Genomic DNA, 22,775 nt, shown 5'->3' on the forward strand with positions numbered 1-22,775 from the left:
TAAAATGAAGATAATAATAGCATCTCCTTCACAAAACTAAATGACATAATATATATGAAGTGCTTGACCAATCTCAAGTGCTATAGAAATGCTGACTATTATTAGTCAATGTAATTATCTGTCTGCCCCTACTTTCCTTTGCTCTAAAATGATGAGACTAGTCTAAATGATTTCCCCAAAATCCCTACCAGTGCTAAAAAGCCTATGATTTTAAGGTGTTTAAACTTTGAACATATTTTATCATAAATGCTACAGATGGTATCTAGGTTCTTAGACTGGCTCACAAAAGCCTATTTAATTCATTTTGTAGCTGAAATGCTGTATATTTGTAATGTAAAATAACATAGAAAATAGTGTTTTTGAGTACTTCTGTTAATTAAACCCCAAAAAATAAATTAATTATTTTATTTGCCTAGAATTCTAGGTGCTCCAAAGGGAAAAAGAGGGTTCACTAGAGGAGCATAAGAAATTAAATGCCTTTGTGGGGGTTCTAAATGGAATTTTTGAGGTACTTTCAGGTTTGAGGAAGGGATTGATGGCCCTGATTCTTTAGGCCTAATTTCACTTTAAAACTTTTGGCTTTCCTTTTTCTCACTAGCACCATTCAGCCATGGTTATCTCCTTTTATTTTTACTTTATTTTATTTTGGTCTCTCAAATGGAAGGAAGACAGGGGAAGGAAGATTTTCTTGATGTAACTGGACAGAAACTGGAGGTAAAAAGGAAAGGAGGAAGAGAACTAAAGAGGGTGGGTATGTGTGTAAGAAATAGTATTCTGAGGTAGAATGGAGCTTTTGAGTAGCAAAAGACAAAAAAAAAAAAACACTGGGCACTTGGCATGTGAACATTCCCAAAGAGGAAAGAAATGAGGTGCTAAGATGAAAGGCAGGTCCACGTGCCAGTCAACTAGAGGTGTTCTCCACCACCAACAGCCAAATTTCGCTTCCCAGAAGAAAGGAAAGTAATCAAGTGAGGCATGATAAAGTCAATAAGGAAGCCCAATAGAGGTTCATTATTTACCTTTAAACAAATGAATGTCTAAACCAACTAAGAACAAATTACTGTCTCTGTTTCTCCTAAATAACAATAATAACAATAAGGCAGCATTTATTGGACCCTGTAAAATTTACAAAGCACTTTGCATTACATTCCCATTTGATCCTTACAACAACCTTATGAGGTGTCTTTTTACAGATGAAGAAATAGTCTTTGAGAGGTTGAGTTATCCAGGATCACAGAGCTAGTAAATAACTAAGGCAGGATTAAACTTGTTTTTGACTCCAAGCCTAACATTTTATCTACTGTGCCACATTAGCTGTCTCTAATATCTTGAAATCTCCAGGATGGTGATCCTAGTCTTAGTCAAATTGTCTTTTCTATTTTATTACCCTGATACCGAAAAGCTCTGTGTTCAGTTAAACCATCTCCTACCATAAGCTATGTCTTCTTGTGCCACATTAAGTAGACATGAAAAATTACTGAACAACTTCAAAAATACTAAGTCATCTATCAGTCACCTCTGGCCTATGTAATCTCTGTATTTTCTGAAGGGAACTACTTTTATATTCCTCTTATATTTGTCTCTCCTTAGCTCCTCTATATCTTTTTTAAAGTGATAAAATTGGACATAATGTAAATATACAATTAAAGCAGAATGTAAAAGGAAGTAAATTTTTACTTAGCCTTATGTGCCACACTATATATCCCCGTATTATTTCTAGTGATTTTTTTAAAGCAAAAGCAATGAATTAATGATTGATAGTCAGTTTGTAGCTGCCTAGAGTCATAGACATTTTAAAGAGCTAAATGGAAACTTGAGATCATCTAGTTCACAGTCCCCTCATTTTAGAGTTGAGGAAATTGAGGCCTGGAATAGTTAACAGTCTTACACCCAACTTCACATAGACATAGGTGGTAGAACTTAAGTTAAAACCCAAATCACACAACTCTTTTGTCCAGTGCTTATTATTGAATTCATACCACAAATCATCTTGTTCAGTTCTATAACTTCTGTGTCTTGTTTCTTCTGTGAATATACCTATTGAGCTTTTACCCATCTTCAAAGCCAACACATTCCGCCAACAAGAATCAATTAAATCTGTTTTTATACTTGTTACATCTGAATGCAAGTAATTATTTTTGGTTACAGATGATGAAATTGTTTTTTGAAAAGTGTTTTATAATTTTAAAATATTTTTTGTAGGTCTCAACCCATACTTGACTCTGAATACTTCCGGTAGTGGGACAATTCTCATAGATCTGTCTCCTGAAGATAAAGAATTTCAGTCTGTGGAAGAAGAGGTATGATTTTACATACCTTGAGTGTTTGAAAAGGATAGGCAATATTCAAGGCTGGCTCTGTTAAAATTTTCTATTCACAGCCTCTACAGAATTTAATATTCTGTTAACTTTCTGAAGAATTCCAAATTATCAGATATAACTTATAGTAAAGGTACAAGTCACATTTCCCAGTATATTACTGTAGTGTTGCCCACACTGGCATACCTAGGATGGTGGCTAGCACAGGTTTTTAGATCTACTTTACTAGGAAAGATAGCTGTTTAAGGGTTCAACAGTCTTTTTTTTTTTTTTAATCAATAGGGGTTAAGTAACTTGCTCAAGGTTACACAGCCAGTTATTTCTGGGTGTGGTGCTAAGTATCTGAGCCCGGATTTGAACCCCAGGTCATCCCAACACTGGAGCCAGTGCTCTTACTCACTGAGCCACCTGGCTGCCCCTCAACAGTCTTTTTTTAATTATACTCACTAGTTCAGGAAAAAGTCAGCACCCTGAACTTCAGAGAAAATACAAGCAGAGAAGTAAAGACCAACAGACAGGGCTTCTAACTGTCTGGGAAATTAGTACAGATCAACAGACAGATCCAACTGTCTGACCAAGGCAATACATACATAGTTACCAGTGAGAGAAGCACCAGTATCTGAGTGAGTTTTTCAAAGCCAGGGGGCTCCTTAACAGCTACCCAGAGTATCTGGTCAAATCACAAAAACACTCTTCCAGTGAATGAGCCCTAAAGCAAAATGCTAACCTCAGAGTATGTATACCTTTTTTAATACCAGAGGGCATCACAGCCCTCATGGCAATGTCTGATTAGAAATTAGCAAAAGGTATGAAAGCCTTCTTACAAGCAAAATTCCTTTAATGGGCTCCACCTGAAGCCTATGAATGGGTGGGGAAGATCTTATATCCTATTAACTTTACAATTACTAGCTGTATAGGCTTAAAAATCAACATTTTAGATATATTCATAATTCATACCTTCGTTTTATTAACAGAGGTTAGTGCTGTAACTGAGTAAAATCAGTGTGGAATTTTGTTAAAGAATAGATTGTCTGGTTGGAGGTGGCAGGATAGAGTAGGAAGGGAACAGCAGAGCCTCCAATCCAAGAAAAGTTTATTCAGCAACACTGCCTTCCAATGGCTGTGACTAGACAGTGGCCCTAGAAATAACTTTCTAGAGCATAACTAAATGAAATCTTTGACTAACCTCCTTATAAAAGTAGAAGGAATTGGAGCAGAGAAGTCATTTACTGTTTGTTTAGTTTATGTCACAAATGATGCTGTTACTAAATCTACCTTTACATCCTGATTCTCACCTAAAAAGCAGACTGTCTTGGGAATATTTCTAAAATTGGTTCTCATAAGGTTTTATCTTCTGAAGATGGATAAAAATGATTCATGCATTGTATTTGTAGAATCAGGTGTGAGATTTTTCTTTACTTTGATTTAACTATGAAGAAGTCTCTTATTTAAACCCTTGAAGTTTTTTTCTGATTTGTAAAAAGGAATAATAATATCTGTGCTACCTATTTCACAAGGTAGTTATGAAAGAACTATTTTATAAATTGTAAAGTACTAGACAAATAATTTTAATAATTTACGTTGATCTTGAAGTTGTGGTTTCTTCAGATGCAGAGTACAGTCCGAGAACACAGAGATGGAGGTCATGCTGGTGGAATCTTTAATAGATATAATATTCTTAAGGTATTTTTTTTTTAATTAACTATGATAGTTAAATGTTTCAGTGGTCTCTGAAATGAGAACTTTGGTATAATTCCAGGGTGTTTCATCAGTCCATAAGGTGGGAGGGTGTCACACCCTAACCCCTCCACAGTAGTTAATCCCAGGCTTAACTCCAACACGGCTACACCATCCCCTTGCTCTCCCCCTTCCCTCCAGTTGTGCCTGAAAATAAGCCTGGGGCTGAAGTGACTCAGGCACCTGCAGCAGTTGTGCAGGTAAAGTTCCAGCCCCCTCCCCTCACACCCACAAATCCTGCCCCCCAAATCAACTCATGTCTTTGGTCAGTGGTACACTCTAGAGTAGTAGCCAGTGAGAGCCCCCACGTCACCACCACAGCCCATTTCTTATTTGTAGGGGGACAGAATGAGTGGCCCAGAACAAGCAAGTGTGGATAGGTGGTGATTGTATCACAGATCTCATTGCATTATCTTTCCCAAAAAAACTACCTGCCGGTTTAGGAGATCCTCACCTCCTCACTTTTCCTAATCTTATTTGTCCAGTCAATTGGTAGAACTTGTCTTTTTTTTTTTTTTTAAGCAGTTGGGGTTAAGTAACTTGCTCAAGGTTACACGGCCAGTTATTATTTCTGGGTGTGGTGCTGAGTATCTGAGCCCGGATTTGATCCAGGTCATCCCGACACTGGAGCCAGTGCTCTTACTCGCTGAGCCACCTGGCCGCCCCTAAGCAATTGGGGTTAAGTAACTTGCTCAAGGTTACACGGCCAGGTGTTTCTGGGTGGGTGCTAAGTGTCTGAGCCTGGGATTCGATCTCCAGGTCTTCTCTCAACACTGGAGCCGGTGCTCTTACTCGCTGTGCTACCTGGCCACCCCTAGAACTTGTCTTTTCAACATTCATGACATCACTCACCTCTTCTTTCACCTAACACTCATCACCCCAGTTCAGGTCTTTACCCTCATCACATCTTTCTTGCCTGGACTATTACAATGACTTTCAATCTTCAATTTAGTTTCTACAAAGTACAAAATTATTAGTATGTTGATGCATTTATATAATTATAAATATGTATACATATTGGGAAGTGTAGTCAAAAAAAGTTGATGGAATTCAGGATCAAAAAAATTGGGGAGACAATTGGTGTAGTAGATGAGTGCTGACCAGACCTGAGTCCAGATATCACCTGACACTTGCTAGCTGTGTTGACTAGACAAGGTACCTAATATCTCTGAGGTGGTTTACTCTTTTACTCTTTTTTGCTTTTTTTTTTCCTTTTTCAGAGGGGGGAGAGTAGGGCAATTGGGGTTAAATGACTTGCCCAAGGTCACACAGCTAGTTTTGTGTTAAGCATCTGAGGTCGGATTTGAACTCAGGTCCACCTGACTCCAGGGTCAGTGCTCTATTCACTGTGCCACCTAAGCCACCTTGTGTTTATTCTTCTTTAAATGATGTTATTAATACTTGTAGCCCTTTTTCACAGAGTTGTCCTGAAATAGACATAAAGAGCTTTGTAAATTTCAAAGCACTGTAGAATTTTCAGTTAAAATTAATATTTTCATAGTCTCTTAGATGTAATCACCTTTCGCCTAAGAATACAAATTGTTTACTTGGGGCCCATCCAACTTAATATTTTTATACAGGGATGTTTCCTCATAAGATTAGGAATGAACTGCAAGCATTCCTGCCTTTCCTTAACAACTCATTAATTTATCTAGAAGCTTGTGGTTAAATTCGTTGAATGTTTTTACCTTTACTTTCTTGTGAAATGAGTCAGTTTGTTTACTACTTCCTATTTAAAGTATCATATGCTATCACTATAAAGAAGTGAGATAGAGCTCTAAGTATATAAATATGTAACAGCTATAAAGTTAAGAAATACAGATGTGTACAGAATAATTAAATCCAACATAGTTTAGGGAAGAGGACCCTGGCAATTGGGAGAGTCAAGAAAGAGATCATGCAGAAAACGGTGCTTGAGCTACGTCTTAAGGTGAGGGTAAGGGGAAAGTATGTTTGTTCTAGGCAAGTGAAGTGGCTGGATAAAAGGTATGTTAGTGCTTAAAGTGGCCAGTTTGCCTAGATTACAGCCTTGTAACCCTGTACAAGTCTTAACCTCTCTGGGTCTGTTTCTTCCGTCAATAAACATTTATTAAACCCCTAATATTGTACTAGGCACTGCACTAAGCCTTGGCAATACAAGAAGCAAAATACAGACCCTGCCCATAAGGAACTCACACTCTAATAGAGGAGACCATAAACAAATATGTACAAATGGCCTATACAAGAAAAATAGAAAATAACAGAGGGAAGGCACTAGAATTAAGTTGGGCATAATAAAGTTTATAGTACTTCACAAAATGATTATAAGGAAAGTTCACTATAAAATAAAGTTTTATATACAAGCAAGTTTGTTGGGAGGTGGATTGTAACATAGTGCGCTACAAATAATAGAAATTTTTTTTATTTTAGTGTTTTCAGTCATTGTGGTCCTTCAGAAAAATCATTCTTTATCTTCATGCCCATGATTTGTGCTCTTTGAGGTCCATAGTGACATCTTGGGTAGTTTAATTAAAACTACCTATTTATACCAGCACATGCCTTGTGCTTCTTTCCACATCACCTTCTTGGCTTCTGAATTTCATCCAGCACCTTAAGACCAGCAGGGGGCTATAGCACACTCAGAAAAGCAGTGGGGAAAATATCTTGCTCTAGGACTGCTAAGTCTTGAGAACACAGCTGGTAATGTTCACATTGGTTCCTTTCAGCTGCTTAGCCAGACAGAAGAATGTTTAGGGGTCTTGGTGGGAAGGAGTCCTTCTTCTTTGAGTAATGACTTTTAACTGTTCTTAAAGGAGACTTAAGACATTTTTGATAAAAGTCTCAGCTAGGCTTTTAGGTCATAAAGAGGGTATAATACTAAGCACCTTTAATAGTGTTGTATATATTATATACATATACATTAGTACTTTTGTTATATTTCTCAGGGAAAAAGCTGTAAACTAGAATCAGTTTATCTTGTGAGTATAGTAGCCAAATTTGTGTATTTACGGCAGGGAAATTGTTAAACTTCGAATTCAAGAGATCTGTAGTCATATCCCACTTCTAATAACTTGTTGGTCATAGGCAGGTCACAACCTCAGAGCCATTTTCCTCACATACAATTGAGCAATGCACAGCTCCTTTGTGAGGATTAAATTAAAATATTTAAATTATTTTGCAAACTGAAAGTGATCTATAAATGTTAATTATTAATATAATTTTTTTTCTTTACTAAAGTTTGGACTTTAGTTTTTAAAATCTTTGTTTTCCTCTACAGTGCTTAGGTTCCAAAGTTTTGCAGTATGTGTAATTTTTGTGACTTGAAGTATTTTTAATTTGACCCAAATAAATGAAATATTTTGTTAGGAGAAAAATCATTTTTGCCTTTCTTCTAATTAAAAAATTTGGAAATGTTTGGCCAAGATGAACAATAAGATAGCTATAATACCAAACTAGAGGTTTGAATTCTGGTTTAATTTTTGCAGATTCAGAAAGTTTGTAACAAAAAACTCTGGGAAAGATATACTCACCGAAGGAAAGAGGTTTCTGAAGAAAATCATAACCATGCAAATGAAAGAATGCTGTTTCATGGTAAGATTCCCAAGCAGTTTGAATAACTTTATTCTCTGCTGTTCATTCTGAGAAAATTGCATGGCTAGATAAGCCATCTGTTTTAAAAGATAACTTATTTCTTTCTATTCTTGATGTAAATTCAATTTTAGCAGTATTAATTTTTAAATTGCATTCATTTTCATGCTCTTTGATTGTAGAATTTGTTTTTCAAGGATGCAAATAGTTTCTAATATTAGCTTTGAATAAATTTCGTACTGATCTAATAATTAACGTTGGACTTATTCAGATGTGTCCTTTGTAATGGACCAAGGATGAATCCCAAAATAGAATAAATGCAGTTGATGACAGTCTTCTAGGCTATTTCTGTTTTATTTTTCCAGTTCAGCAGATTTTATTAGAATCTTTTACAAAGTGACAATATAATTCAGTTAATTCACTGACTCAGTTAAAAGGAAGAAGTAGGAAAATACCTGCATCCTTCTCAAGTTCAAATTGAAAAGTTCCAAACTAAATTATAGGGGTTTAACTGAAGGGGAAGTTTTGTGTGTGGAGGCTTTCTACAGTTATCCTTCCTTGAATTGATGGCACAAGCTCAATTAACTCTTGCTTTTTTTTTTTGCCTTTTGGAGGGCAATTGGGGTTCAGTCACTTGCCCAAGGTTACACGCTAGTTTTTTTGTGTGGGTGTTAAGTGTCAGACTGGAACCGAACTCAGGTCCTCCTGACTCCGGGGCTGGCGCTTTACTCACTGTGCCACCTAGCCACCCCATTGACTCTTTTTTCAGTCTTTTAGAAACACATATGCTTTACTTGGCCTTTCCATTTTAGATCAATCATGTTAAGTATTACATATAAATTTTAGTATTTTATGGAACCTTAGAGGTCTGCCTTTGAACCTATTGGGGCCAAAACTTGGGTATAAAAAGAGAGAGAAAGTAGTATAACTACTGGCTTCCTTAATTTGGCCAGGAATAATTTCCAAAAGTTGTGAGATTTTACAGTACGTATATAAAACACAGCTTTTATAATACTGCCCTAAATAGAGAAGGAACATAGATCTAGGGTTCAAAATGCTGCAGAGCTCCACAAATGAGCAAAGAAACTGAAATCTAAATGGCATTCAATTGCCAAAACCCAGAGTCCTGTTTATATAGTAGTGGTGACTAGGCACAGCACCTAGCACAGAACTCAAGCAGAATAAATATTTATTGATTTGGTTTACTGATTATAATGAGTGATACAGAAAAATGTACACATGGTCTTGGTTTTCCCATACCAGTTCAAATAAATGGCTGATTCTGTTCATCAGTAATTCTATAAAATGGAATCCACAGCATTCTCTTTACCTCTCCATATGATTATAGACACAGTTTGTTGATGAATCGATTAGCTGTGCAGCTGCTGTAGTCCTGCCCACCCAGTCACCCTACTTGCTGGCCGTGATCCAGGACTTAACTACCTACTTCCCCTTTGGCTTAGGGCCTGCCCTGATTGGCTCTATGAGGCACATGTGAGGCTGCAGGAGGGAAAAGGTGGCATTCAGGATTCTAAGAAAATATATCACATTTATAGTTAGACTTTGGATCTGAGATGGAACATGCTAAGAGAAACAGAATAAAAAAAGATTGAGGCATAAGAAAAATTACTATGTATTGCTTGTTTTTGCCAGTAAGTCCATGGAGTCACCGAAAAGATTGATTGGATTCAGTAATGTTGGAGAGATGAATTAGACTTGTGACTGTGCCTTATCCATATCAAACATCTTTATTTTAGGTTCTCCATTTGTGAATGCAATTATTCATAAAGGTTTTGATGAAAGGCATGCCTATATAGGTGGAATGTTTGGAGCTGGTATTTACTTTGCTGAGAACTCTTCCAAAAGCAATCAGTATGTGTATGGAATTGGAGGTGGTACCGGCTGCCCAGTTCACAAAGATAGATCTTGTTACATTTGCCACAGGTAAGTCATTTATTTACACCCATGTGCTTGGTTCTGTTTTTATTCCAAAGAAAAGGATTACCATCATTTCATGGTATATAGAGAAGGCTTTCCAGATTACGAGTGTCTTGAATAACATAGATGCGTTTTGCTTAGTAGAAAGCCATTTAATAGGGGGAGAAATTTAGATAACCATAAAAAAGACACCTTGAGAACTTATCTGCAGTGCCACCCCCACTTCCCCCCCATTGACTTAGATCAGTTTAGAAGCTGTTTTTCTCCTTTAAAAAAAAAATAAGCATGTATTAGGTACCTTGCTAGAAGAAAAAATTCTAGCAATCCAATAGGCTACAAAAAATAATAGAAATTTTGCATAGCAAAATAAACAGGCAAAACAGTCCCAGAAGGAGGAAAGAGCCATCATTTATAGGATCATAGAATTTTAAAGCTAGAAAAAGGACCTTAGAAATAAATCAAGTTTTGAACTTGTTATTTTACAAATGAAGACACTGTAAGGTTTGGAATAAGCAATTCACCCAAGATCATACACATCTCATAGCCAGGACCTCTGACTCCAAACCCACTATTCTTTCTACTGTACCTCCATCCATTCTGTTTTGTGCAACTTGAATGATTAATATGTGCTTTCAGAATTTGGTACTTGAATTCCTGAAGTAGCTGAGTGGTTATGATTTTTCAAATAGAATTTATGAAGGATTAAGTAATAGTTAGCAGGATCCCAGGTGGAAAGCCTAAGTGGAGTGTTCTCAAACCTAGGGCTTGGGTCAGAGGATCTGCAGTTTATACCAGAGCAGGAGAAGAGATTGGTTTGTTATCAAGACCCCCCACCCCCAAGCAAAAGGAAAATAGCTCCCCAGTTGTCCCTGTTCTATAAATTGGACTTTTGCGGGAATAGAAAGGAGGTGACAAGTTTCATCTCTGAAAAATTATTAAATTGTTTTCACTGCTGCAGATATAGCTAGGAAAAATGACATATTATTTTGGGAGGAGAAATTCTATTTCCCCTCTGTGTTTGAAAGATTGTCATTAATGCTCTGCCTACCTAACAAGAATTGTCTTGAGACTGAAATGAAATAATAGGTAGAGACGTTCTTTGACAAGCACAAAATGTTATAAAAGTAGAAGGTACAAGTTATTTCTAAAAGACTTGTTCTTTTGAATTTTTTCTTCTTTCCTTTCCAACGCAGGCAATTACTATTTTGCCGGGTAACATTGGGGAAATCTTTCCTGCAGTTCAGTGCAATGAAGATGGCTCATTCTCCTCCAGGACACCATTCAGTTACAGGTCGGCCTAGTGTTAATGGCCTGGCATTAGCAGAATATGTCATTTACAGAGGAGAACAGGTAACAATTCTTTATCATATCTTCAAAAATTACTTAGGAAGTGGACTTCTTAAAGTCTGTTGTTATGTCTTATTGATAAACCATATTTTTTAAGAATGTGGTATTTTCTGAACTTCAATAAAATTCAGTATACGTCTATATTTAGTGAACACATCAAAGTAGAGTATTATGCTGCCTAGTCCCTGTGACAGTGATGTCTCCAGTAGCATCAGAAATCTTAATAAATAGATCTGGATCTATAGAGGAAAAAAACAAGTTTTATTGTTAAATATTTCTCTTTCTCTTTTTTCAGGCTTATCCAGAGTATTTGATTACTTACCAGATTGTGAAGCCTGAAGCCATAGCTGAGGGATAGATAAGTGAAGGGCTGGTTTGATTTGTTTTTTATGAAGACAACTATGCTGAGTATGAACACATCTAAGCAGCTGGTGACCTCTCAGTTTTACTCTTTGCTGAAAAATTCTGTGGGCCACAGATGTGGTATAAAAAAATGTGAATGAAGTTTAACATTCTGACTTGATAAAGCTTTAATAATGTACAGTATTTTCTAAATACTTCCTGTTTTTCAGCACTTTAACAGATGCCATTCCAGGTAAAACTGGGTTTGTCTGTACTAAATTATAAACAGGTAACTTGAACCTTTTTACATTATGCATTGAATTTAGCAGAAACTGTGTAATGTCCTCAACAGGAACTTGTCTTACTAATACTGTGTTCTTTCAAACACAACATTTACACTGAATACAATGTCATTTGTAAAACTGTAAATAAGAGCTTTTGTACTAGCCTTGTATTTATTTACATTGCTTTGTAATATAAATCTACTGTTTCAGAATTGCAACCTTGTACAAAGTGTTTTTCAAATGTATTGCTCATCTGTATTTGATCTTGTACAATAGAGAGACTTTTCACTCAATTCCAGAGGCTTTGTTGGCAAGATAGCTGAGTTTATTAACAGTCATTTCAGTCAGTTGGGGATGATTTATTTGCCAGATTCAGTTTTTTTAATAATGGAAGTATCCAGCACACTCTGAAAATCCTTCCAATTAAAGGAATTACTAAATATCCTAGAGAGGTTTTTGTTTAATGGTTACCTTGAGTATATCAAACACATATTCCAAAGAGCCATGGCTGAGATAGGTACCAGTTTGCTAAAGGGGCAACCTTGGTTTCATGGTAGAAATTTTTTTTATATCATGTGGAAATATAGAGCAACTTGCTCGTAATTTTTAGTGACTAAAATCTGTCTATATAGTTACAGATTTCTTCTTTTATTGTAAATAGTAAATTTCTGGAGGATTTTTTCCCCTGGGTGAATCCCAAACTTTTCTATATACCTTGAGTCCATTGGAAACCCCTTATTCATTTAGCAGCTGTCTATAAGTGCCTGTTATGTACAAAATACTTTATTAGGCACCAGGAGAGATACAAAGCTAAGTAAGACATTGTCTCTGCATGCATAGACCTTACAGTCTAGCAGGGTTCTCTAAACATACAGTGTGGTAGTATAGCAAACGACCACAAAGTATACATACCTTAGGGGGGGCCGTTAGATTTTTAGTTTTGATATTTTGTTTGTTCTGTGTTTTTTAATTATCTTTTTTTATCTGCCTCTCCATTATTGTCATGGCAGTCTACATGCATAACAAGTAAATTCTTTATAGGCCCCACAGTAGTCCCAGTTTTCTGCTATCATTTCTGTCATAAATGCAGTGGAACTGGTACTTCTGCTTCCCATATAGCTCCACCAGGAAGAACAGCTGCCTGACTGGAACCAGACTTAGTTGGGTAAAGCCCAGGTAGAACACCGTGAGTTAACATGGTCTTCCTTCATGTTGGCAGCTATTGCAGGAAATGATGGGTCATCTATCCGTTGAAGCATGCTCAAGAATCTTGGTACAGAAGTGTTGCATTACATCGTGTGCCCATCTTCAATCATTTTTTTAAATCTTTCTATCCCTCAGATAACAAGAAAGAAAGTTTGCCTATTAAAGGTGTTTGCTATTTGAGGGCATTTCTGATTTTGTACCCTCTGTTCCAGTTTACCTTGGTTCTATATTAATTTTTAAATTCATTGTTTGCAGTGAATTATTGTAAATAGTTATAGAAAATCATGGATACTCTCCTAAGAAAAATGGAGTCCAGATATATCTGGGGTGTTTTTTAATTGCTTGATATTATTGGATTTATTTAAGAAGGCAAGTTGTGATTTTGAAGTATTTTTAGATGGCACTCTAATAATTGCAGATATATCCTAAAATTACTCTTTTGAATACCAGTAAGTGTGCCAATTTTGTATAGTCTTGCAGGATCAGAAAGAGATCTGTCTACCAATCCCTCTCAATTCTCTGATTAGGTATATTGAGATGAGTTAAAGAGGCTTATATTTAGGTACCTTTTCTGCCAACATTTGTCCCATATTACTCACCCTGAGTGATTCTGGAATTGATTGTCATGCCAGGTTTACAATAATGTTATATTACTTAATTATGATATGTCATTTCCCATGAGTAATTGTATCTTGTTCAGTATTTTAGCATGGAAACTTTTTTTCAAATAGTTTTTGTTTTAGGTTTATGCATGACATGCCTTATGTTCTGAAGGTGGAATTTTATCATTGTTTGGTGACTCTTTCTGAGGTGAATTTGAACCTCTTGTGCAGTTAGTGCTACCTAACTCATCCTTAAGGTGTTTTACATGTACTGTCTCACATTCCGTACCCCATTTAACATGAAATAAACAATTTTGTTCACTGGTATTTTTGAGTAATTGTTGGAATAGTATAGTGTATCAAATCATTGAAAAAATGGATGAAGATTACATTAAACTATACTTTCAGAGTGATGTAGCATAGTTCTAAATCTATCAGACAGAAATGATGCCTCCCAAAACTTAGGAAGGGCCTGTAGAACAGAGTTGGAAGGGACCCTGGAGACCTAGTCCAGGGACAGGGAACTTATGGCCTTCTAAGTCCTTGGGTTCAGCTTTTTGACTGAGTCCAAGTTTTATAGAACAAATCCTTCTATTAAGGAGATTTTGTTCTGTAAAGTTTGTATTCTAGTCTAATCTCATTTTACAGATGAAGAAATTGAGCCCAAAAGAGGTTCAGTAACTTGTCTAAAACATAAAGCAATTAGCAGGGCCACTATTTCTAAATCCAGGCTTCTTTCCTATAAGCTAAAATGATGGAATTTTGAACATTTTAATCACACCAACTCAGTTATTCTCAGAAAACTAATGTTCAAAATGGTAAAATACAGAGTCAGGACACCTGGGCTCAAATCTTCCTCTTCTCAGTACAAGCTCTGCATCTCATTTTCTTCATCTGCAAAAAAATGTTCTACCCCCTACTTCATAAAGTTGGTGTGAAGAAAAAGATTTGTTGGGGTGGCTAGGTGGTGCAGTGAATAGAGCACTAGTGCTGTGTAGCAGCAAGCACCCCAGCATCTGCAGGGTGGCTACCAACACAGGTTCTTAGATCTGCTTTTCTAAAGGAAAGCAACTCAAAATGGGTTAACAGTCTTGCTATAATCAAACAAACATAACATTCACCTAGTTCAGGGGAAAAAGTCAGCACCCCGAACTTCAGAGTATACAGAGGTTATAAGCAAACAGAAACATTTCAGCAGACAGGCCTCCAACTGTCCAGCCATTATATCCATACCTAGTCAGTTACCAGAGAGGGAAGTATCAACATCTGGGTTTTTCAAAGGCAGGGGGCTCTCAACGGCTGCCCAGAGTCTGGTCTGGTCAAATCACACAACACTTCTCGAAGTGAACCCCAAAACAAAGTCTCACATCAGGGTTTATGTAGCCTTCTCCAGGCTCAGAGAATGTAACAACCCTCTTGACCCACTGCCCAATCACAGTGTCTCCTGAAAAACAAGCCTCCCACCACAAGCTCTAGGGGCAGGGAAGATCTTAAAAATTTAGATTCCTGTAACACCCTGGAGTCAGGAGGACCTGAGTTCAGATTCGGATTCAGACAACACAAAAAACTAGCCATATGACCTTGGGCAAGTCACTTAACCCCAATTGCCCTACCTTCCTCCCTCCAAAAAGCCAAAAAAAAAAAATGTGTACAAATTAAAATGCTGTAAGGTGTGAAGCAAGTAACACAACAGCCTTTATGCAATTATGTTGTTATATTGCTTGTCACTATAGAAAATCTTTATTCTTTATGCAAACAGCAATTGTTTGTGCACATACCTATATGTGTGTGTATTATGTGCATAACTAAATCAGTTGCCCAATGAAAATTATAACAAGCACTTATGTTTCAATTTTTTTTTCCTTGACAGGGCTTGTCAGAATCTTTCTAATTTTTGCACACTTTTGTAAATGACTATTTTCAAAAGTACTTCCACAAAGACTAGGCATTTCAAATATTTGATCAGGTTTGTAGATAATATTGATAAGAGACCTGTACCTACTAACCACAGCCACCTCTTTGCCCTGCATCATCTCCTAGGTATAAAATCTGAATGTAGTTTATAATCAGTGTTATTTTTTTTTCATTTCAGTAATATGCTGGAATTTAAAACTAGGGACTGTACTCCCAAAGTCATTTATGGGTCTAGGTCACCTAGGTCTCCAGTGGACTGTATAAAAGCTGTGCTCTGTGACATCAAGCATTTCTATCAGTAACTTGGATAAAAGCATAGGACAACATACTTAAATTTTAGATAACATGTTGTTTTGTGCCTAAAACATGACAGGTTCCAAAACTCAACAGGCTAGAACATAGGGCCTAATCTAATGTGATAAACTTTTAAAAAGGAGTAAATACAAAGCCTTACATTAAGTTCAAAATACCACTATGAGTACAGGGTGGGAGAAGGCATGACAACACCGTGAGGCAAATATGCAGGAGTCTTCCTGATTAGAAATTCAGTATGAGTTAATATGACATGATAATCAAAAAAAAAAAAGCACACTGTCTTAGGCTGCTTTGAGACATGTGCTCTCCAGAGCAAGAAGAAGGATAATTTCACTGTGCTCTGTCCTTGTTAGACCCCATCTGGTTGTGTTCAGGGTGACAGTTTTGTGGCTCTGTTGAAGAGGGGCACAGAAGTCAGGGTATTAGGAGACCAACAGATAGGTGGATGGATGGATGGATAGATAGATGAATTGGTCAAAAGACAAGACATGAAAGCTGTCTTCAAGCAGAGTTATCATGGGGAAGTTTATACTGCTTTACCCCCAGAAGGGGCAGAATTAGGGAATTCTAGAGGCAGATTTAAACTTGATGGAAACAAACTTTATAAGAATTGGGGCTTTTTCGAAATGGAATGAACTGCCCTGAGATGTAACAAGCTGCCAGTTCCTGGAGATCTCCAAGCAGAAGCTGTCAGGAAGTTTGTAAAGATTCCTTTGAAGGTTTAAGTGCAATTCCAGTAGCTCAGAGTTTAATGGGACTTTGGAAATAATCTTCTAGGCCAACCTATATCTTTATCATATCCAAGAAATGGTCATCTTTTTTTTTTTGCTTTTTGGAAGGCAATTGGGGTTAAGCAACTTGCCCAGGGTCACACGATTAGTTAAGTGTTAAGTCTGAGGCTGAATTTGAACTCAGGTCCTCATGACTCCAGGGCCGGTGCTCTATTCACTGCACCACCTAGCCGTCCCCAATAGTCATCTTTAACCACTCCGTTCTTTCAGTAAACCCTTATATTCCCCTCAACCACCTGGTCATCCTCTGTACACTAGGTAACAATGGCCAACCATTCAAACTCTGCTGTGGAAAGCACAGCGCCAGTGATGGAACGCCAAAAGTACATCTGCCTAAAAGACTTGGAGAGAACTCACATGCAGAGGTCAGAAGAAGCAAAACAAGGATACTCCCAAGGTCTCTCTGAAGAACTCTGGAATTAATGTGGAGACATGGGAGACGCTGGCACAGTACCATCCAACAGAATTGAAAAAGCTCCAAAAAAACCATCAAATGCACAGATTTAGAGACTTCTCCGCTCAATGTTCATATGGACTGCAAGCTCATTGGTCTGATCAGCCAGTCAGACACACTGTCCCTTGACCCCAACACGGTGATGCCATTTTTGGTCTCCAAAAACAAAGAACAACCAAACCAAAGTAACAATTGTTTCATCTTTTTTATTTGTATCCTCAACATTTAGTACAATAAGTACTTTACTAATTATTTGGGCTCAGAGAGACCCTAATAGTAAAATGCTAAAGAATCAGAATTAGCAACACAGATGTCACATAGTCCAATCCATACTTGAAAAGCAGCCTTTCTTTGATGTCTGCAGGAAGTGGGCATTCACTTTTTGCCTTGAAGTGACAGGCCTCAGTGACAGGCGGTCCACTACTTCCTGAGGCACCCGGCCACCAGGTGATGAATTTCTTCACCTGACCTCAGCAGTTCTCATTGAACAGTAATGACTTCTATTGAGAATTTTTTTCCTTATGTGAAACCTAAAGCTTCTCTGCATCTTTCACCCATCACACATAGTTCTGCTGTTTGAAAATACAAATGAACTTGCATTTTTTGATCCATATATCAATTAAGTGTCAAGGAACAGGTATATTATCTTTAACTCTCTGATCAGTACTTAGAACTATTCTTAGAAATTCCATGCAGCAAAATTTCTGTCATTCAGATCCCAACTAAGGCTTCACCAAGTTTACATTATGTATACATGAAAGTGAGTTAAAAAATGTAAACCCATCCATCTCTGGATTAAGTCTAAGTTTAAAAAAATTTTAAGTAAAATTGACTGCTTCTAAAACAAGTTAAAAAGCAAAAAAGTTGAAATGGAAAGAAACAGCTAGGTTAGATACTGGGGAAAGTTCCTCCAAGAGCACACACTGCCCTTCCCTTGCCTAAATCTCAGTCTTCATCTTGCCCTGAAGTCGCTATGAATGGTAAAGTGGAGGAGGGTTCAAAAGCCACTTAACCAACTAATTTTTCCAGATTCCCCCTCCTGAATTCTGTGCACAGATGATACTTAAAATACCTAATCAAATTCTAATCAATGCATTTTTAAAGAGATTTTAGGGACTCTTGGATTCTGGGTTAGACTGTAATCAGAAGTTGAAGCTGTATCATTTACTGTTTCAACTCATGTGCATATGAGAGGGAAACCAAATGATTCAGGGCAAAAGAAAAAACACCTTGATTTCAAATGAAGAAAGTATTTGCGCTCTTATCCCAGGAGAAAGAGTTCTTCTGGCTAGAAATAATATAGCTGAAGTTCACTAGATTTTAATACAAAAATTAGCCTTGTCATCCAAAAGGAACTATACTCAATTTGTATTTATAGGCAGGGACTCAATAAACTAATCCTTCAGCAGTCTGTGGGGTGATTGTTCCAAAGCAAGATAGGTCCATCAGCATGGGAAGACTGGCAAATGAATGTGAAATCCATCGCTCAGCGTACAGAATGCAGCCCAGGGGAGACCACCAGTTCAGATAATCAGACTTTCCCATTGCCTACTGTTTTGTTCCATTGTATCCAAATGTGAGAAGCCTCTCTGGAGCCCCACAGTACAAAGCTCTTTATTAGTCTTTACTGAGGCATAAGCCAAGGCTCCTAGACTGGGGCTGCCAGCCTGACAGAGGGTCTGCTTCATGGCATCTGGTAGCCTGGCTGTGGAACGGGTAGATTTATGAGCTGTGAAAGATGGCCAAATTAACATCCTCTGCATTCTTGATAGGATTAGGGCTTTGGAGCCATGCAAGTATTTGCATATTGCCCTGACTTACCACATTTGTATTGTGGTTTCACAGCTCCTCTTGTTGGCTTGCTGGGGACTAGGGGGACTGAGGGAGTGGGGGGGACCACATTCTATTTTTTTCCATGTTGGTGGTAGTAAAAAAAAAAAAAGGTGTCACTGTCCTGTCACCAACAATGTTATCTTCCATTTGATGGTTTCTAATGAAAACTTTGCAGTAGGACAGCAGTGGAGGCTTAAATGAGGCTCCCTTCAGGAGTAAGCATCCTACAGTAGACCTCAGAGAAGTAGCTTCCAGGACCGGCAAGGGCTGTTATGCTTTGAAAATCCTTAATTATGAGACATTTTAATGAACACTTTTTAATGGAAATATGTGGAGACAAAACTCCCAGCTGAGATTAAGCAAAAAGCTTTCTTTTTGCTTTTCTTTAAGCAACTTAAACAAGGAATTCTTGTGTCACTCCAAAATAGTCCCAATATTTTACTGGGATAGGGAATCCAATGGAGTGCCTCAGGAGGTACAAAACTGATAAAGGGGCAACTACATCTTGCCCTAAAGGAAAAAATAACTCAGGTGGTGAAAAGCCACATAATGAACTGATAGTTCCATATTCCCCTCCTGAATTCTAAGCACAAAGGATGTTCTGAATTAAAATCCCCAATCATACTACCTTCAAGGAGTTCATAGTATAACAAGACATTAAAAGAAACTGAAAAGGGGTGGGGATGGGGGAGAGAGTCACAAGTGCGATGATAAAGTCCATAGGAGTGAAGCTGGGTAAGGCTGGGAACCCTCTTTAAATAGAGAATCTGAGATGAGCCCTGGGAGGTTTGTTGTGAGACTCAGTTGGGTTAATGCATGTAAACTGCTTTTAGAACTTCAAGCACTATATAAATGCTAGATATTATCATTAGCAAGTACAGTCCCAGATATGCCACTAATTTACCTTATGACCTTGATCAGGGCCCTTCATTTCCCTGTGATGTCTGATCCTTGGAGAACAAATGGATGGGACATCACCAGGCCCAAACTGAATCCTTTCTAGTTTGGTACTGCCTGTGAGAGCCTCTGTTCCACTGACATAGATTTCAAGAGCCCAGGGTCACCTTCATGCCATGATAAGACATCAAAGTAGGCCTTTGGTGGCGCCAAATTAAAAATTCCAACTCCTCAAATCCCCTCACTGTCTTGCCAAAGCCCTATTCTGCCCAGCCATGAGTCCATTTGTCAACATCAGTGGTTCAGCAAATATAAAATGACTCCTTTGTATTTTTTTTTAAAGCAATGGGGGTTAAGTAACTTGCTCAAGGTTATACGGCAAGCTGTTTCTGGGTGGGTGCTAAGTGTTTGAGCCCAGGATTCGATCCCCAGGTCATCCTGACACTGGAACCCTTACTCACTGTGCTACCTGGCTACCTTTGTATTTTTCTGAGCCCAACACAGCACAGAGATTCATTTTAGTATTTCTGTGTAAGTGAAACCTGAAAATAATTTGTCTAGAAGAAGCCATTGTTAAATCCTATTTACTTCAGGAGTGAGAATCAGAATGTTCTCACCTTTAAAATTCTAATTAGCTCTCCTAGAACTCAACCTGGGGTCCGTGAATTTTTTTAAATAGCTGTTTCAATGTATGGTCATCTCTTCCACGCCATGACTTTCCCCATCTAGATTTTGAGATATCGAGGGTCAGCATAAGAAATTAAATTGGAATTTTGGGGAAGTTTTGTGGAAGCTGTATCCAACTCTCCAAGGCCACACAGAAGCTATGACCAAATACTTAACTCAAATTTTACAATAAGGTACTGTAAACACCCTATCAAAGAAAAAAAAACCCTCAGATTTCTCTGGTACAAAAAGAGGGTAAAAAATTTTTACAAAGATTTTGCAGATCTGAGGGTGATGGGGGAAATACAGTCCCCCTAACCCCATGATATGGAAGGGATAACTGTAGTTTATTTTCTTTGTAATCCTATGTATTTTATGCATCTGAGAAAGAGATCTAGAGGCATCACCAAACTTCCAAAGACATCACCAAACAAAAACATTTAAGAACCCCTCTTCTAAAAGTTTAGACACTCCTTTCCTCATTAGAAAACAATTTAGACAGTTTCATTTTCAAATTTCAAAGTTTATTTGAAAATCAAAGTTTATTTTATTGTAGAATGCTAATGATTTTGTTTTAGAGATTTAGATTTTAGCATCCGAGATTTAGATTTGGCATTTGAGAACTATTTCTCTATATTGTCTGAAAAGCCCTTTACCCACTGCTAAATTGACAGGTTTCCTTATCTTTGTTCTTTGAGACAGCAGAACTATCTCATATTACCATGCCTAAAGGTTATCCTTAGACCCCTTACACCCACTATTGATTTCATTATTATGAGCACTTTTTTGTCAAATCAAATCCAGGGGCAGTTGCTTTGTTCTGAAAGGCATTCAGAGCAAGAGGCTGGATAGGATTATCCCCAAACACTGGAACTCAAAAAGGTCAGTCAGATTGAAGTAATAGCTTATTATATGAGTTCAAACCTATTTGGACACCCTATCTCTTGAACTCTTACCTGGATTTAGACTTTATTTTCCTGTTCTTTCCCTTTAATATAATTGCCTCTGCCACATTGCTGACCAACACCTTTTAGATTTTGGATTTCTGGTTGCCCCTCATGTTAACTGCTCTTCCAATGGATCTGATTGCCTCAAATAACCCACCTCTTGCTTCTCTGACCCTTAGCTGTTTGGGATGTGATTACTGTAGACTACCCAAACCAGGATGACCTTGCAAGCTACACCATGTCCCAAGCTTGAGTGCATCTTTTGGGTCCAGACAACAGGCCCACCCCATCATGGAATTGAGGAATGAGATGACGAGGGGAAATCTTTCTGCATTTGAGGTGTCTTCCATAAGTGAAATCAATTTAAATAGGTCTACATTAGAAAGCATTTCAAGGGGAAGTTTTTTGTTTTGTTTTGTTTTGTTCCAAATTAATTCTCAGAATCATAGATTATCTAAGCTGTATCAGACCTTAGAAGTCATTTGGTTCAACGTCATTTACAAATGAGGAAATTAATTGAATACACCATTCATTTTAGAAACCAATAATAACCATGAATATTGTTTCAACCATTCATTTTTCAAATAGCTGTTGGAATTTAATCAAGTTTCTTTCAAGCCAATTTGCCTATGAACCTAGCATATGCAGTATATTATGTATTGTAATTCCATTCAATTTAACACACATAATTACTTATTAAGTACCTACTAAACCAAGGGCTTTATGTAAGGTACTGAGATTATATCAATAAGGAACAAGTCCCGATCTCCAGAAAATTGTGTTCTAATAGCTATGGTATTATGTCACATGAAAGATAGATAGTATTGTGTAGTAAATAGAGAGCTGACCTCAGAACCTGGAAGATCTGGATTCAAAACCTGCCTCTAATACACTCCCACTCCGATCTATCTAATCACTGCTGCCAAAGTAATTTTCTTTTTTTTTAATATAACTTTTATTAGTAATTTTCCTAAAACATTGATTCTTCTGTTTAGCCAACTTCAATAGTTTTCTATTGCTTCAAGGATAAAATAGCTTCTGTTGGGGCAGCTAGGTGGTGCAGTGAATAGAGTCAGTAGAACCTGAGTTCAAATCCAGCCTCAGACCCTTAACGCTTACTAGCCGTGTGACCTTGGGCAAGTCACTTAACCCAAGTTGCCCTACTTCCTCCTCTCCAAAAAGCAGAAAAACAAACAAAAAAAAATAGCTTCTGTTTAGCTTTTAAAGATGTACATAAACTGGCCTAAACCTGTCTTCCCGGCCTTATTGTCCCCCTTCCAACACTCCAATACCATCAAATTGATCTTTTTTGTTCCTCACGCTCCATATTTCTTCTTTTACTTTGCACTGGCCCTATTGTATACCTGGAAATCTCTACCTTCTGCTCTCCCTCTGCCTCATACAGTTCCCCTCTCTTGCTTTAAAGATAAATCTTAGGTACCATCTTCAGCATCAAGCTATTCCTGATCCCCCAACTGCTAATACCTTCTTCCACAAAATTACCTTTTAATTAACTGCCCCATACCCATATACTCTTATTTAACTTTATATTTATACTGTGTATATTTTTATATGGAATCTCTCTCCCTCTTTAGAATGTTAGTTTCTTGCAAAGCA

At 37.5% G+C, this 22,775-nt stretch overlaps 1 protein-coding gene across 2 annotated transcripts in view; it reads left to right on the plus strand.

Moving 5' to 3' along the window:
* The window catches only part of TNKS2 (tankyrase 2), a 66,593-nt gene extending 52,925 nt beyond the window's left edge, over positions 1-13,668 (plus strand). The window contains exons 22-27 of one of the 2 annotated variants that reach the window (XM_069099219.1): positions 2,203-2,300; positions 3,912-4,001; positions 7,520-7,625; positions 9,380-9,566; positions 10,754-10,910; positions 11,203-13,668. In XM_069099219.1, the coding sequence (XP_068955320.1) occupies positions 2,203-2,300; positions 3,912-4,001; positions 7,520-7,625; positions 9,380-9,566; positions 10,754-10,910; positions 11,203-11,265 (701 nt within the window). In that variant the 3' untranslated portion in view covers positions 11,266-13,668. The remainder of the gene's footprint in view (positions 1-2,202; positions 2,301-3,911; positions 4,002-7,519; positions 7,626-9,379; positions 9,567-10,753; positions 10,911-11,202) is intronic. The other variant, XM_069099221.1, reaches the window with a different exon arrangement.
* Positions 13,669-22,775: the final 9,107 nt, after the last annotated feature.

Source organism: Petaurus breviceps, unplaced genomic scaffold (assembly GCF_028583685.1).
Source record: "Petaurus breviceps papuanus isolate PSGF00001 unplaced genomic scaffold, PetGlider_PUasm1.0 37, whole genome shotgun sequence".
Taxonomy (NCBI): Eukaryota; Metazoa; Chordata; class Mammalia; order Diprotodontia; family Petauridae; genus Petaurus; species Petaurus breviceps.